This window comes from Sapajus apella, unplaced genomic scaffold, assembly GCF_009761245.1.
Source record: "Sapajus apella isolate SASKATOON/1434 unplaced genomic scaffold, GSC_monkey_1.0 scaffold50, whole genome shotgun sequence".
Taxonomy (NCBI): domain Eukaryota; kingdom Metazoa; phylum Chordata; class Mammalia; order Primates; family Cebidae; genus Sapajus; species Sapajus apella.
This window is the reverse complement of record NW_022436990.1, coordinates 11,335,737-11,351,262: the sequence shown is the minus strand read 5'-3', so window position 1 is coordinate 11,351,262 and position 15,526 is coordinate 11,335,737. Positions and strand designations below refer to the sequence as shown.

Here is a 15,526-nt window from a genome sequence, read left to right as displayed (position 1 = left end):
AGAGTATATTATTAGATACTAACATAGTAGGTTAAGTTTATGGTGATATTAAAGATGACAATCACACTTTATAATAGTAAGTTTACAGTGATTTTTGCTAGTAGTAATTTTTTTAATCTGCTGTGTATTTGGTAGTTTTTGTAGTGAATATTCTTTTGAGTGTGACTGAAATTGAAGAAAATCCTAATTGGAGCTTTCTTGACTAAATATAATTATTATAGGAGGAATAAGTTGAAAAGGATTCATAAAACTTGGCTAGTTAGACACCCAGCTGCATATATTTATTTATAGGCTTTTACCTTGCTCATTTATTTTCCTAGCAGTAGAAAACTGGAAATTTAAAGTGGAAGACTATTTACATACTTAAAATAGGAGCCTATTTAAAAATAATGGAGTAAATTGTGGAAAACAAATGAAGTTTATTTGGCATCTTTTGAACATGACTGAATTCTAGATTTGAAAAATCTGTTTAAATTTATTTTTGTGTCAATGGTAATTGTACTGGTCCAGTAGCTGTGCCAATTCTAAGTATAATATGTTTTAATTAATGTGTGCTTTGGTGTTTCTGTTAAAGGACACTGACTTTATTCATGATAAATAAAATCTAAGCAAGACATCCTAATTTAGTTCCAATAAAATAGTCTGAAAAGTATGGTTTTTTATTTTTAAAAGCTAGCCAATTAAGGATGAGAAAGTAAATCTACTGAGATAGCTTCTCTGATGTTGAAAGAGATGACTGGCCTGCCCGTTCTTGGCTCTAATAAAATTACATTGTTGGATGATTGAAAAGCTTCATCATGAAAAACTACTCTCTAAATTGAATGTTGACTAACTATGACACGTGGACCAAATCCTGCTGGTTTTCATAAAGTTTTATTGGAATACAGCCATGTTAATTTATTTACATATTATTTATGGCTGCCTTGATGCTGCAATGGTAATGTTGAGTAGTTACCACAGAGACCATATGATCCTGAAAGTCTAAAACATTTACTGTTGGCCCTTTAAGAAAAGGTGTGCTCTACCGCATCATACCTACTCTAAAATTGACCACATAATTGGAAATAAATCACTCCTCAGCAAATGCAAAAGAACGGAAATCATAACAGTCTCTCAGACCACAGTGCAATCGAGTTAGAACTCAGAATGCAGAAATTAACTCAGAACTGCACAGCTTCATGGAAACTGAACAACTGGCTCTTGAATGTTGATTCAATAAACAATGAAATGAAGGCAGAAATAAAGATGTTATTCAAAACCAACGAGAATGAAGACACAACATACCAGAATCTCTGGGACACATTTAAAGCAGTCTCTAGAGGAAAATATATAGGAATAAGTGCCCACATGAGAAGCAAGGAGAGATCTAAAATTGACACCTTATTGTCAAAATTGAAAGAGCTAGAGGAGCAAGATCAAAAAAACTCAAAACCTAGCAGAAGACAAGAAATAAATAAGATCAGAGCAGAAATGAAGGAGATAGAGACACAAAAAAACCCTTCAAAAAATCAATAAATCCAGGAGCTGGTTTTTTGAAAAGATCAACAAAATATACAGACCACTAGCCAGATTAATAAAAAAGAAAAGAGAAAATAACCAAATAGATGCAATAAAAAATGATAAAGGGGATATCACCACAGATTCCACAGAAATTCAAACCATCATCAGAGATTATTACAAACAACACTATGCACATAAACTGGTAAACCTGGAAGAAATGGATAAATTCCTGGACACTTGCCTCCTCCCAAGCCTAAACCAGGAAGAAGTTGAAACCCTGAATAGACCAATAACAAGGTCTGAAGTTGAGGCAGCTATTAAGAGCCTACCACCAAAAAAAAAAAAAAAGCCCAGGTCCAGATGGGTTCACAGCTGAATTCTACCAGACATACAAAGAGGAGCTGGCACCATTCCTTCTGAAACTATTCCAAATAATCCCCAAAGAGGGAATCCTTCCCAAATCATTTTATGAGACAAACATCATCCTGATACCAAAACCCAGCAGAGACTCAACAAGAAGAGAAAACTTCAGGCCAATATCCATGATGAACATAAATGTGAAAATCTTCAATAAAATACTGGCAAGCCGATTGCAACAGCACATCAAAAAGCTTATCCACCATGATCAAGTAGGCTTTATCCCAGGGATGCAAGGCTGGTTCAACATATGCAAGTCTGTAAACGTAATTCACCACATAAACAGAACCAAAGACAAAAACGACATGATTATCTCAATTGATGCAGAGAAGGTCTTTGACAAAATTCAACAGCCCTTTATGCTAAAAACCCTCAATAAGCTAGGTACTGAGGAACGTATCTCAAAATAATAAAAGGTATTTACGACAAACCAACAGCCAATATCATACTGAATGGGCAAAAACTGGAAGCATTCCCTTTGAAATCTGGCACTAGACAAGGATGCCCTCTCCCACCACTCCTACTCAGTATAGTATTGGAAGTTCTAGCCAGAGCAATCAGGCAAGAAAAAGAAATAAAGGGTATTCAAATAGGAAAGGAGGAAGTCAAATTGTCTCTATTTGCAGATGACATGATTGTATATCTAGAAGACCCAATCGTCTCAGCCTAAAACGTCTTGAAACTGATAAGCAACTTCAGCAAAGTCTCAGGATACAAAATCAATGTGTAAAAATCACAAGCATTCCTATACACCAATAACAGACTTAAAGAGAGCCAAATGAAGAATGAACTGCCATTCACAATTGCTACAAAGAGAATAAAATACCTAGGAATACAACTAACAAGGAATGTAAAGGACCTCTTCAAGGAGAACTACAAGCCACTTCCCAACGAAATAAGAGAGGGCACAAACAGATGGAGAAACATTCCATGTTCATGGTTAGGAAGAATCAGTATTGTGAAAGTGGCCATGCTGCCCAAAGTAATTTACAGATTCAATGCTATTCCCATCAAGCTACCAATGACCTTCTTCACAGAACTGGAAAAAACCACCTTAAACTTCATATGGAACCAGAAGAGAGCCCGCATAGCCAAGTTAATTCTAAGCAAAAAGAACAAAGCAGGAGGCATCACACTACTGAACTTCAAACTATACTACAAGGCTACAGTAATCAAAACAATATGATACTGGTACCAAAACAGAGATACAGACCAATGGAACAGAACAGAGGCCTCGGAGGCAACACAACATATATACAACCATCCAATCTTTGACAAACCTGACAAAAACAAGCAATGGGGAAAGGATTCCCTGTTTCATAAATGGTGTTGGGAAACTGGCTAGCCATGTGCAGAAAGCAGAAACTGGACCCCTTCCTGATGCCTTACACTAAGATTACCTCCAGATGGATTAAAGACTTCAACATAAGACCTAACACCATAAAAACCCTAGAAGAAAATCTAGGCAAAACCATTCAGGACATAGGCGTAGGCAAGGACTTCATGACCAAAACACCAAAAGCATTGGCAACAAAAGCCAAAATAGACAAATGGGACCTAATCAAACTCTACATCTTCTGCACGGCAAAAGAAACAGTCATTAGAGTGAATCGGCAACAAACAGAATGGGAAAAAATTTTTGCAGTCTATCCATCTGACAAAGGGCTGATATCCAGAATTTACAAAGAACTAAAACATCTACAAGAAAAAAACAAACAAGCCCATTCAAAAGCGGGCGAAGGATATGAACAGACACTTTACAAAAGAAGACATACATGAGGCCAACAAACATGAAAAAATGCTCATCATCACTGGTCATTAGAGAAATGCAAATCAAAACTAAATTGAGATACCATCTCATGCCAGTTAGAATGGCGATCATTAAAAAATCTGGAGACAACAGATGCTGGAGAGGATGTGGAGAAATAGGAACACTTTTACACTCTTGGTGGGAGTGTAAATTAGTTCAGCCATTGTGGAAGACAGTGTGGCGATTCCTTAAGGACCTAGAAATAGAAATTCCATTTGACCCAGCAATCCCATTACTGGGTATATATCCAAAGGATTATAAATCATTCTACTATAAGGAGACATGCACAGGAATATTCATTGCAGCATTGTTTACAATAGCAAAGACCTGGAACCAACCCAAATGCCCATCGATGTTAGAATGGACAGGGAAAATGTGGTACATATACACCATGGAATATTATGCAGCCAACAAAAATGATGAGTTCGTGTCCTTTGTAGGGACATGGATGAACCTGGAAACCATCATTCTCAGCAAACTGACACAAGAGCAGAAAATCAAACACCGCATGTTCTCACTCATAGGTGGGTGTTGAACAATGAGAACACATGGACACAGGGAGGGGAGCACTACACACTGGAGTTGTTGGGGGGAAATGGGGGAAGGACGGGGGGGTGGGGAGGTGGGGAGAGATAGCATGGGGAGAAATGCCATATATAGGTGAAGGGGAGGAAGGCAGCAAATCACACTGCCATGTGTGTAGCTATGCAACAATCTTGCATGTTCTTCACATGTACCCCAAAACCTAAAATGCAATTAAAAAAAAAGAATAAGGTACTGCATATACGCCAATATTACTTCTTTGTTTTTGATATTTTTGCCTATTCTAAGTTTTGGATTTTTATGTAATTTTGGATTAAAAAATTTTTTAGGATTAATTTTTTTAATGTTTAACATATTGTATATCTGTATTAAATACACATTTTATATGAAAATAAATTTTATATATACATTCTATTAAATTTTTTATATAAACATATAGTTTATTAAAAATTTAAACAACGACAAAAAAAGGTGTGCTCTATATCTAAGTTTTTGGAGTTAGATTCTGTTAAAATTCTGCTGGAGGTTTATGAGGATAGTATTTTCATGTTTAATTTCCCGTTCTTTATTTTAAGAAATAATAATTTAAAATAAATGGTTATTTTGAGTGTAAGTTTCTGGCCTTCTCATTCATGAGTATGGATAATACCACCGTGCAGTATCGCTGTGAGTGTAAGTGAAAAAGATGTAAATAAAATGCTTAGCTAAGTGCCTGGCACCCAGAAGGAATTCAAGCAATGGGGAGATGCAATCAGGGAAAGTCTTGGTGTCTGGGTGATTTAAGGTGGTATGTTTTGATAGGTTCTGATTTGTCCATAGGGCTGGCAGTGGAGGGCTAGTTTATCCAGTATCTTAATATAACTTTCCTGACTAATGTCCTTTTATTCTGTTCTTCCTCCTTCTTTCATCCCTTTGCCCCAATCTTTCTCTTTGCTCTCTCTTTTCCTCCTGATCTTTATGTTTTCTTCCCTTTGTTTCCTTTTTGATATATGCAAGCATTGGGACTAAATTTAGGTCAGTCTCTTAGAGTACGGTTCTCTCAGAGAACCTAATATGTAGAATATTGTCAGTTACTGTTATTTCTATTCTCTAGGAAGCAGAAGAGCTCTAAAATCTTATAATTTCCCCCTCCTCTTAATTTTTACATAATATATAATGGTAGCCATCTAGGTATATGTAAAATCTACTCTTACCACAGTAAATGTTAGGGGAGATCTTCAGTATTTTTGGACCATTGTATCAAGAGCTAATCTTTAGACAAGCTTGGTTTTCTTCTAGAAGCAGGATAGATGATAGATCTTTCCTACCATTTTGAAGGGAACTTGAAAATCTAGTGATGATAAAAAAAATGGCCCTAGCAATCTTACATTAGTTAGAACACTTACTTATGTTCTGGTTTCGTGGAAACATAAACTTAAAAAGCTGTTATTTTACTTGACACGTATTGTTAGAAGATCAATTTGAAACTTAGTACCTAACCCCCTTCATGTCATTGTAAAACCAGCATTGATATAAATAAGAACAAGGAAAAATAATCTTAAAATAGCTTTTGCTTTTATTGATATTTATTATTATTTTGTGGTAGTTTTTAGTTCTTGAAGGTATCACAAAAATACAGAAAAGAGATAAAATTCTAGGAAGATAGTTATATCATTAGCAGAATTTTATATGATAGTAACAATTAGCCATATTTCTAAAGGATTTAGGCCCCTTATTTGAAAATCTTGTTGTCCATAGTAATTGTTTTAGTTTAACTAAATTCTTCTGTTTGTGGTTTAAAAAATAGTTAAATTGGTCAAATTTCTCATTGACTATTCCTCCCTTCTTAAAGCTAATACCTAAATGCATTAAATTTAAATTTTATATACCACCATTCTATTAAAAATCATGTATCCTTTCTATTTTCTCATTTATTTTATATAAAGCTGAGATTTTCATGGAGGCATATATTATTAATCTCATTTTTTCCTCTGAGGACACTGAGAGACACAGAAGAGATATTACTTACACACACACACACACACACACACACACACACACACACACACACATATATATATATATATATATATATATATATATATATTTTTTTTTTGGTATTTTTTAGGGAGAGTCTTGCCCTGTCACCAGGTGCCAGGCTGGAGTTCAGTGGCACAATCTCGGCTCACTGCAGCCTCCGCCTCCTGGTTCAAGCAATGCTCCTGCCTCAGCTTCCCGAGTAGCTGGGACTATAGGCACGCACCACCATGCTCAACCAATTTCTGTATTTTCGTAGAGGCAGGGTTTCACCATGTTGGTCAGGATGGTTTTGTTTCTTGATCTTGTGATCTGCTCATCTCGGCCTCCCAAAGTTCTGGGATTACACATATATGTATTTTTTAAACTGTAGTTTTAGTCAGAATAAAGTTGGGAACACAAATGTTAGATTTATCTTATTTTGTATATTCATTGGAACCTTCTTTTTGTCTAGAAATAGGTAGGTAACATGGAAGATGAGCGATTGCTTCAGTTTTTCAAAAAATTTTGTTGAGGGGTTAAGAGTTTTATTCTGCCAGGATATGAGGAGAGTAGTAGGAAAGTTGTAAGACTTGATGAAACATAACTCTAAGACATATTGTGTTACTGTTTACTTGTAGATGAACAAAACCAATAATGGATTTATTTCATCTTCCAAAAGAGAAAGAAGAGAGGGGAAGAAGAAAAAAAGAGATATATTTTTGAATAGTGAATTTTGTTTTCCTTTCCTTGGCTAAGCTGCTGATTAATTGACAGCCAGCGAATAGACCAGACAGGGCATCCTGTCCTTCAGCAGCTGGATGCATCATCAAAGAAAACAGTTTTAGTTGTTTCTGGATCCTCTAACATTGAGTATTTAATTGTGACTTGCATATAAGAGGTTGTCTCTGTGTTAGATGTGCCAGTATCCTTGTTGGCGCTTCCATCTCTTTTATCCCAGATCTGCATCAGAATTTCTCACGTGCTTTATTATAGCCTTGCTTCCTTTGATCTTTTTTTATTTTGTCTTCTTTGGTGTGTTAGATAGGCATTCCAAAAGTTAATGCCTTGCCTTTTTGGGGTTTTGTTTGCCATCACAAATCATTATTTTGAAATTGTTTGCATGTAATTTTTTCTCAAACTTATGTTCAGATCTGAAAGGTCTTAGTCTGCTTGAGACTATTTGGGAGACCTGAACTACAGTATGTAAAGCATATAGGGTAGAATTCTTTAGTCAGTTATCTAGATGATACTAGTAAATCAGTAAAGACTCTAAGCAATTTATGCTCTTTTATTTAACTGTTGCTTTGAAAATTTAGGTTATGATTTGGAATATTTTGCCAGTTTTATTTTCTATACTCAGGTTACTGTTGCTATATACTTCATCTTTGAGAAGAGTGGGAACAATCTTATGATAAAGTGTTTTTTTGCTTTTTATTTTTATTTATTTATTTATTTACAGTCCAAGGCCATTGGTTTGCTAGATGTGGATGTGTATGGACCTTCAATTCCAAAGATGATGAATTTGAAAGGAAATCCGGAATTATCACAGAGTGAGTAAAGAAGAGATAAATATTATTATAACAGTTGCATTTTTATTTAGTACTTACTGGGTGTCAGACATTATGCCAGATACAATGAATATTTTATACACAATGTAGTATAAGTCCTCACTTAAGTTAGTAGATTCTTGGAAACTGTGACTTTACGTGAAATAGGTTAAGTTAATTGATATAAATAAGAGTTAAGTTCCTATGGCATATTTCTGGTCACAAAAACTTCACCAAACTTCTGAATTAAGACTCAAAAAACTTCTAGTGTTAAACAATGAAATAAATGTGGGTTACAAATACATTTAAGAAAGATTAATAAAAATAAGATAATTATTTACACAATTTTTAGTGAAAGCAGTCATAGTAGTGGGGGGTTAAGTTGAGGAATAGGTGTTTGCAAAATGAAATTTATGAGGAATATCTCCTACCACTATGCATTTGAGCAGTAACCAATATGGCAGATCGTTGAGCCCTTTCTTACTGCATCATTTATTGTGCATTTGTATGATTACCATATACTTTACTACTTTTTTTTTTTGAGACAGAGTCTCACTCTGCTGCCCAGGCTAGAGTGCAGTGGTGTGATCTTGGCTCACTGTAACCTCTGCCTCCCGGGTTCAAGTGATTCTTCTGCCTCAGCCTCCTGAGTAGCTGGGAGTACGGGTGCACACCACAACAAACAGCTAGTTTTTGTATTTTTGGTAGAGACGGGGTTTCACCGTGTTGGTCAGGTTGGTCTGGAACTCCTGATCTCAAGTGATCCATTCGCTTCGGCCTCCCAAAGTGTTGGGATTACAGGTGTGAGCCACCACACCTGACCCACTAATTTTTATTTGGCAATCATTTGTATCCATTCATTTTCCAACCCACTTATTCTGGTTCAGGGTTGGGGGTGGCTGGAGCTAACCTGGCAGCTTAGGGCACAAGGCAGGAATCAACCCTGGACAGGAGGCCATTCCATCACAAGGTGCACTCAAACACCCACATTTGTTCAGACTGGGACCATATAGACACAGCAATTCATCTAGTGTGCATAGCTTTGGCTTGTGGAAAGAAACCAGAGAGCCCAAGAATACCCATGCAGACCTGGGGAGATCATGCAAACTCCACAGAAGACTTGTGGCCATGGCTGGAAATTGATTTTTTTTCTTCATTAATGTTACAACAAAATGATGTTGAAAGAAAACAATTTTATTGGAGGACCTGCTGTATATTGATTCAGAAAGCAGACATGGAAGACTGTACTTTCAGGAATAATTTCTATAATTCACTACTAGAGAGGTTTCTCTGAACATGTAGAGCACTGAATTTTAATAAAATAAAAAAAGTATATATGTAAAAACAAATCAGACAAGGTACTAGGCATCTGGGTTTGAATCTCAGCTCCATCCATTTTCTATGACTTGAGTAAATTGTTTAATCTCTTTGTGCCTCAGACCCCCATATGTAAAATAGTTATAACTACTGTGAGGATTAATATAAATATAATGCATTTAGCAGAGTTCCTGGCACATAGTAAGTGATCAAAAATGATAGATCATCATTATTTTCTCTTTACATTAAATGTGTGGACATATGGGCTTATTCGAATAGAAAATATATTTGTGTTTAGAAGAGATGAAAATTATTTTCTCTAGTCAGATTTCTTGGTCAGATTTGTTTTAAAGTGTTATAAAAGCTTCCAAAACATTATTTTTTTCCCCCAGCCTCTTTACTAGAAAGAAGTAATTTTTTAATACCTCTTTAATATTTACTGCTTTTGTTATTAGATTTTAAGCATAAAGCTATCAAAAGCTTTAAAAACAAGGAAATGTTATTATCAAAAAATGAATTGGCTTGGCTTGGTGGTTCACATGGCTGTAATCCCAGCACTTTGGGAGACTGAGGTGGGAGGATTGCTTGAGCCCAGGAGTTCAAGACCAGCGTGGGCAACATACTAAGACAAAAATTAAAAAATTAGCTGGGTAAGGTGGCTCACACCTGTATCCCCTGCTACTCGGGGGGCTGTGGTAAGAGGATCACTTAAGCCCAGGAAGTCAAGGCTGCAGTTAGCCATGACTGCACCATGGTACTCCAGCCTGGACTACAAAGCAAGGTCCTGTCTCACCAAAAAAAAAAAAAAAAAAGGCGAGGAAACAAAAAAGGAATTGCACGGTGACTCAAGCCTGTAATCCCAGCACTTTGGGAGGCCAAGGCGGGCGGATTACGAGGTCAAGAGATCGAGATCATCCTGGCCAACATGGTGAAACCCTGTCTCTACTAAAAATACAAAAATTAGCTGGGCGTGGTGGCATGTGACTGTAGTCCCAGCTACTCGGGAGGCTGAGGCAGGAGAATTGCTTGAACCCGGGAGGTGGAGGTTGCAGTGAGCTGAGATTGTGCCACTGCACTCCAGCCTAGAGCCTGGCAACAGAGTGAGACTCTCTCCAAAAAAAAGAGTGGTTTTATGGGAAATTGGTTTATTGATTTGTGATTATGAGTATAAAATTGAATAATTTTTTTGCTTCTTATTGGGCTTTCTGTTTTCCATTGTTCTAGACAAAATGACTATATTTACTACTGGGTATTTATTGGATTATCTCTGTAGGTAATAGAAGTATTATTTTGTTATCATTAAAAGTTAATTTGGCATTGTTTATATCATTTAAGGTGCTTTTGTTTGTGGTTTAGTTGTTGGAGCCAATTTGCATAATTCTTTATGAGACAGTAAACATTCTCCCTAACATTTTGAAGAAAACTTAAAGATTTCAGTGATATTAAAATTGACCCTAGCAGTAGTATATTGCAAGCACCCACTTAATTATTTTGTTTCATGAAACATAAACTTAAAAAGTTGTTATTTTAGTTTCTGTTTTCTTAACTTTTTTAGTGGAACACATTCTTAGTTTGCAAATATATGACATGAGCCAAGAAGGAGTAATGAGATTTGCATACTTTAAATTATAGATTCATTATAATTTGTCTCTTGATTAAAGCAATATGAAAACAAATACATGCAGAACATGAGGAATGGCAAAATGGAGCCCTCAGTGCCATTCTTTTCTTAAGAAGTCTGCTTGGTATATGCCAACATAAGTACTCGAAGTGAGCTTTAATTTCTTTCTTCTTGTTTTACTGAAGCTGTAATCTTAAATTTGATGTTTGCAAATTGGCTGCCAGTAAATAGGCTTTCTGGCAAAGATGAGGTACTGGAAATCTTGGTAAGGCTGAAAAAAAAAAAAAAAAAACGACTTGTTGACAAGCTGATCTTAGGTCCTCTAAGAAATAAACTGAACGATTAAAGCGTTCACTTAAAAAAATGTGGAATCTTTAAAGCCTAACTTATAAATTACTTTTGAATCTTAAAAAACCTTCCACCATTCTACTAATTGGCGTCATTTTGACATTTCTACATTTTATCATATTAATTTGTCCTATTCTACTCTCTATTATAGAAAACACAATGCAATACAAAATTACCTAATTAACAATAAAGAAAAACTATGAAAGACTTGTTTTCAGCAGTTCAGGTTTTGGGGAGATAGACCAGTGAACTGAATCCCACCTTTATGGTGTTCCTCTGTTCTTAGACTAAGGTGGACAGCCTTGCAAGCAATGGGACTTCAGAACTGCCTTTCTTTTTATGATTTAAATAGCTGTATGGCAATGTAGTTTTTGACAGTGTGTTCATTTTAAAACGATGTGTTAGGGTTGACAGATCAAACATTTATCCACATTCTATTCATTCCTTTTTTTGGGAGGTTGGGGGGAATTGTAGAAAAACAATAATTTTTGCAATTAAGACATTTTAGTTTTCATTACCCAGAGAAATTTTCTGTTCGATTTTTAAAAAGTAATTAAAGAAGATTTTAAGTTTATAATAGTTTTGGGTTTCTCAGGCTGAGAATATTTCTGTCAGCTTAAAATGACAATGGTGATTTTTCTATGTTATGCAAAATTATGGTAATGGAAAATTAAGCCAGTTTGTAGAAAGGACATTATGCAGAAACATCAACAAGCTGACATTATAATGACTGAAGATGACCGGTTACTTTGGGACGCTAGTGGGATTTAGAATAAAACCTAAGTGTCCGTGGAGAAACTAGCATCTAAACATGAATATAACCTTTTTTTTTTTTTTGCATTAATTATTTTTATTTACAGAAACAGTGTACATTTAACCCAGTTTCGTGGCAAGTTCTTTAGCCTTTGCCTTTCCGAGCTTGGCGATGCGAGCCACAGACTTGGGATCCAGGACATTGCCTCCCCAGTGACGGCGGATCTCATCATATCTGTCATTGTAGTTGGGGCGGATAGCTTCCACCAGCTTAGCCAAAGCACCTTTGTCTTCCGAGTTAACGTGTGTGAAGGTGACAGTGGTGCAGGTTTTCCTGTGGACTAGACGTCCCAGTCTTGCCTTCTCCTTGATAATGCAGTAAGGGCTCCCATTTTACAACAGAGGGCAGGCAAGAAGACAGCGAGCTCGATGGGATCAACGTCGTGTGCAGTCACCACCAGCTGAGCTTTCTTGTTCTTCACCAAGGTGGTGACGGTGTTAACTCCTGCTTGAAGGACAGGTGGTCTCTTAGTGGCGACGTCCCCTTTGCCAGCTGCTTTCTTCTGAGCCTGGGCCAACAGCCTCTGCTTCTTTTTTTGCTTCATCTCTGGTCTATATTTGTGGGCCAGCTTAAGCAGCTGAGTAGCTGTTTGGAGGTCCAGGGCCTGGGTGAACTGGTTAATTGCAGGGGGCACTTTCAGCGGCTTATAGAGGATGGCTCTCTGCCGCTGCAACCTGATATAGTGGGGCCATTTCACAAAGCGGGTGAGGTCTCTTGGGCTGGATGTCTTGTCCAATGCCAAAATTTTTAGGCCTTTTCTCAAATAGTGGATTCACCACTTTCTTGGCCTCCTGCTTCTTCACGACAGCAGGGGCCGGAGCCACCTTCTTCCCCTTGGCCTTCTTTCCTTTCGGCATCTTGGGCGGCGGGAAGAGAGAGAAAAGCAACCTTTTCTTAAAAAAGAACAAATACCACTTTTTTCCTCCATTTTAACTTTCTAAATAATGTCACATTCAAATTTCATATTATGGTATAGCCAAATTATAGTCCTAGAAATTTTATTTAAGGTTTTCAGTTGAAATGGCAAATGAATATTAAATGGTCATTGCACAAGAGACGTGTTGCTGCATTTCACCAAAGTAATATTTTTTTTGTGACGATGTTCAGGATTTTCACTAAGTTTTCTAAAGTGACTTCTATAAGTAGAAATATCTGCTTTGTTTCATAGTTTTTTTTTTTTTAATGAAAAATCACTTTCAGAATACTGGCGAATTTATTACAACTTAGTTTTACTTGAGTCTTTAAATGCGCTGAGCTAATAAAGTAGGAAAATTTTAAGACCTGTGGAGAGGGTTTACTAAAATTGATATGTCAAGTATTTTATTGAGGATGACACAGTGCTTATTAGAGATTTTGAGTAGGATCCACTTGTCTTTTCTATTGTGGGATAGTAATTTTACACTCATGTCAGGGTTTTCTGCTCTATTTGTTTAAGGTTAGTAAGCTTTTTTCAGGTTTAGGAATGAATGTGTATGTAGGCTTATAAGACAGAAGTGTGGAAAATCAGCTGGGGTAAATGACTTTTTATAATCTCTGATAAAAACTATGAAGAAGGAACTAAGATTCCTTCTTCTTCTTCTTTGTTTTTTTGAGACAGAGTAGCACCCTGTTGCCTAGGCTGGAGTACATTGGTGCCATTATAGCTCACTGGAACCTAAAACTCTGGGCTCAAGCTATCCTCCCACCTCAGCCTCCCAAGACTACAGTCATGTGCCACCATGCTGGCTAATTTTTATTTTTTTGTAGAGATGGGGTCTTGCTATGTTGCCCAGGCTTGTCTTGAACTCCTGGACTCAAGCAGTCCTCCTGCTTTGGCCTCCTAACGTGCTGCAATTACAGGAGTGAGCCACCGTACCTGGCCCAGGACTGAGATTTCTTAAAGGTAATTTAAGTGCTTAAAGAATGAGAGTGAACTCGTCATCCCTGAAGTCACTCTGTTGTTTCCTTCCAGAGAAGAGATCTAGGGGTGTTGCTGAAGTTGTTAACATGTAAGATCACATTCCTATCCAAAGCATGGAGGTCCCAAAGGGTATAACAGCTATTTGCTGCATGACTTGTGGGTGTTAGTCCACCAGGCTAGGGTGGTTCTGGGGACACTCACCAAATACTTGCAATTTTAAGATGGCTAGTACAGTAGCCTCATGAGCCACAGAGGGCAGGGCATAGTGTTGGCTCCTCTTTGGCGTATCACAGATATGTGGATTGCAGGAGGCTCCCTCAGCTAGGCTTAATGCCTCTGAGGACTGCAGGAGACGACAGTGGTGAGGTCTGTAGGTGTCCAGGGTTTTGATGGGGGTTAGTGGGATATTCTTGGTTACCTCTTCACTATAGGGCAGAATTCCTCCTGATTCCCAGCTGATCCTGGTTGAGGGGATAGGGTTGTGGAGGTGGTGTATCCAAATGTAGTTATTTCTTTGTTGTTCTGGCTGTTGTTATGAGGAGGATGAGTGTCAGGGGCTTCTAGTCAGCCATCTTGCTGATAACACTCTATCTTGTTCTTTAAAAACAATCATTACAGAACTAGAAGAAAAGAGAATAGTGATATTTCATTAGGAAACTTGACCATTAGCCTTTAATTTTCAGTTTAGAAACTTAACTAGCCAGTGGGCACAGTGGCTTACTCCTGTAATCCTAGCACTTTGGGAGGCTGAGATGGGCGGATTGCCTGAACTCAGGAGTTCAAGACCAGCCTGGGCAACACAGTGAAACCCCATCTCTACCAAAATAAATAAAAATAAAAATAAAAAAAAATATATCACCTGGGTGTGGTGGTGTGCACTGGTAGTCCTAGCTACTTGGGAGGCTGAGGCAGGAGAATATCTTGAACCCCAGAGGTGGAGGTTGCAGTGAGCCAAGATCATGTCACTGAATGCCAGCCTGGGCAACAGAGTGAGACAAAAAAAAAAAAAAAAAAAAAAAAAAAGAAAATAAACTTAACTAGCCTAGCAATTGTAATAAAATTATATTATCCGTTTTTATCTCATGAAAAGTGATAGAATTAAAAATTGTTAATGTTATAGTTACCAGTATTACTGCATAACATGATTGAAATTACAAAGCCCTGCATAATCTGGTCCCTTTTATTGCCTCCTTCTATAGCCTCCATTCCAATAAGCTTGCCATGTACTCCGTGAACACCAGTCACAGTGGCCTGTTTATGTAAGATGTCAACCTCTGTGCTGTCTCAGGATCTTCACATATTTTATTTTCTCTAACTGGAATGCTTTCCACCTCTACTGTCCTCTGTCCCCCACAAGAGATCTCAGTTTTAAAGTTTCTTCTTTCATGAGGCTTTTTCTGAGTCCTCAGTCTTCATACTGTAATTGTAAGAATGGAATTTTTGTGTTATTATCTGTTTAGTTTTTTTATGTCACTTACTAAACTATACAATGTCCATATAGCAGAGGCTTTTTTTGCTTGCTTTGTTTCTTTAATACTCAGTATACAGTATATGTACAATAATTCTTAATTGAATAAATAGTTCACTCCTGCTAAATTTATGTTATGTTAGCTGCATAATTACTTTTTTGCTTTGTTATATTAGATAACTTAATTTGCAAACATATTTCTTTTCCTGAATAATAAAGGCAGTTTTAAGACATTATATTAGT

General features: G+C 36.9%; 1 protein-coding gene and 1 pseudogene across 6 annotated transcripts in view; one reads left to right on the top strand and one right to left on the bottom strand.

Annotated features, from left to right (window-relative positions):
• The window catches only part of NUBPL (nucleotide binding protein like), a 246,578-nt gene that overhangs the window by 32,159 nt on the left and 198,893 nt on the right, over window positions 1-15,526 (top strand). For all 5 annotated transcript variants that reach the window (XM_032242590.1, XM_032242592.1, XM_032242594.1 and 2 more), the window contains one exon: window positions 7,728-7,818. In XM_032242590.1, the coding sequence (XP_032098481.1) occupies window positions 7,728-7,818 (91 nt within the window). The remainder of the gene's footprint in view (window positions 1-7,727; window positions 7,819-15,526) is intronic.
• On the bottom strand, window positions 11,964-12,797 carry LOC116526303 (annotated as a pseudogene). The gene has a single exon (XR_004258086.1). The product of XR_004258086.1 is annotated as a 60S ribosomal protein L7a pseudogene (transcript).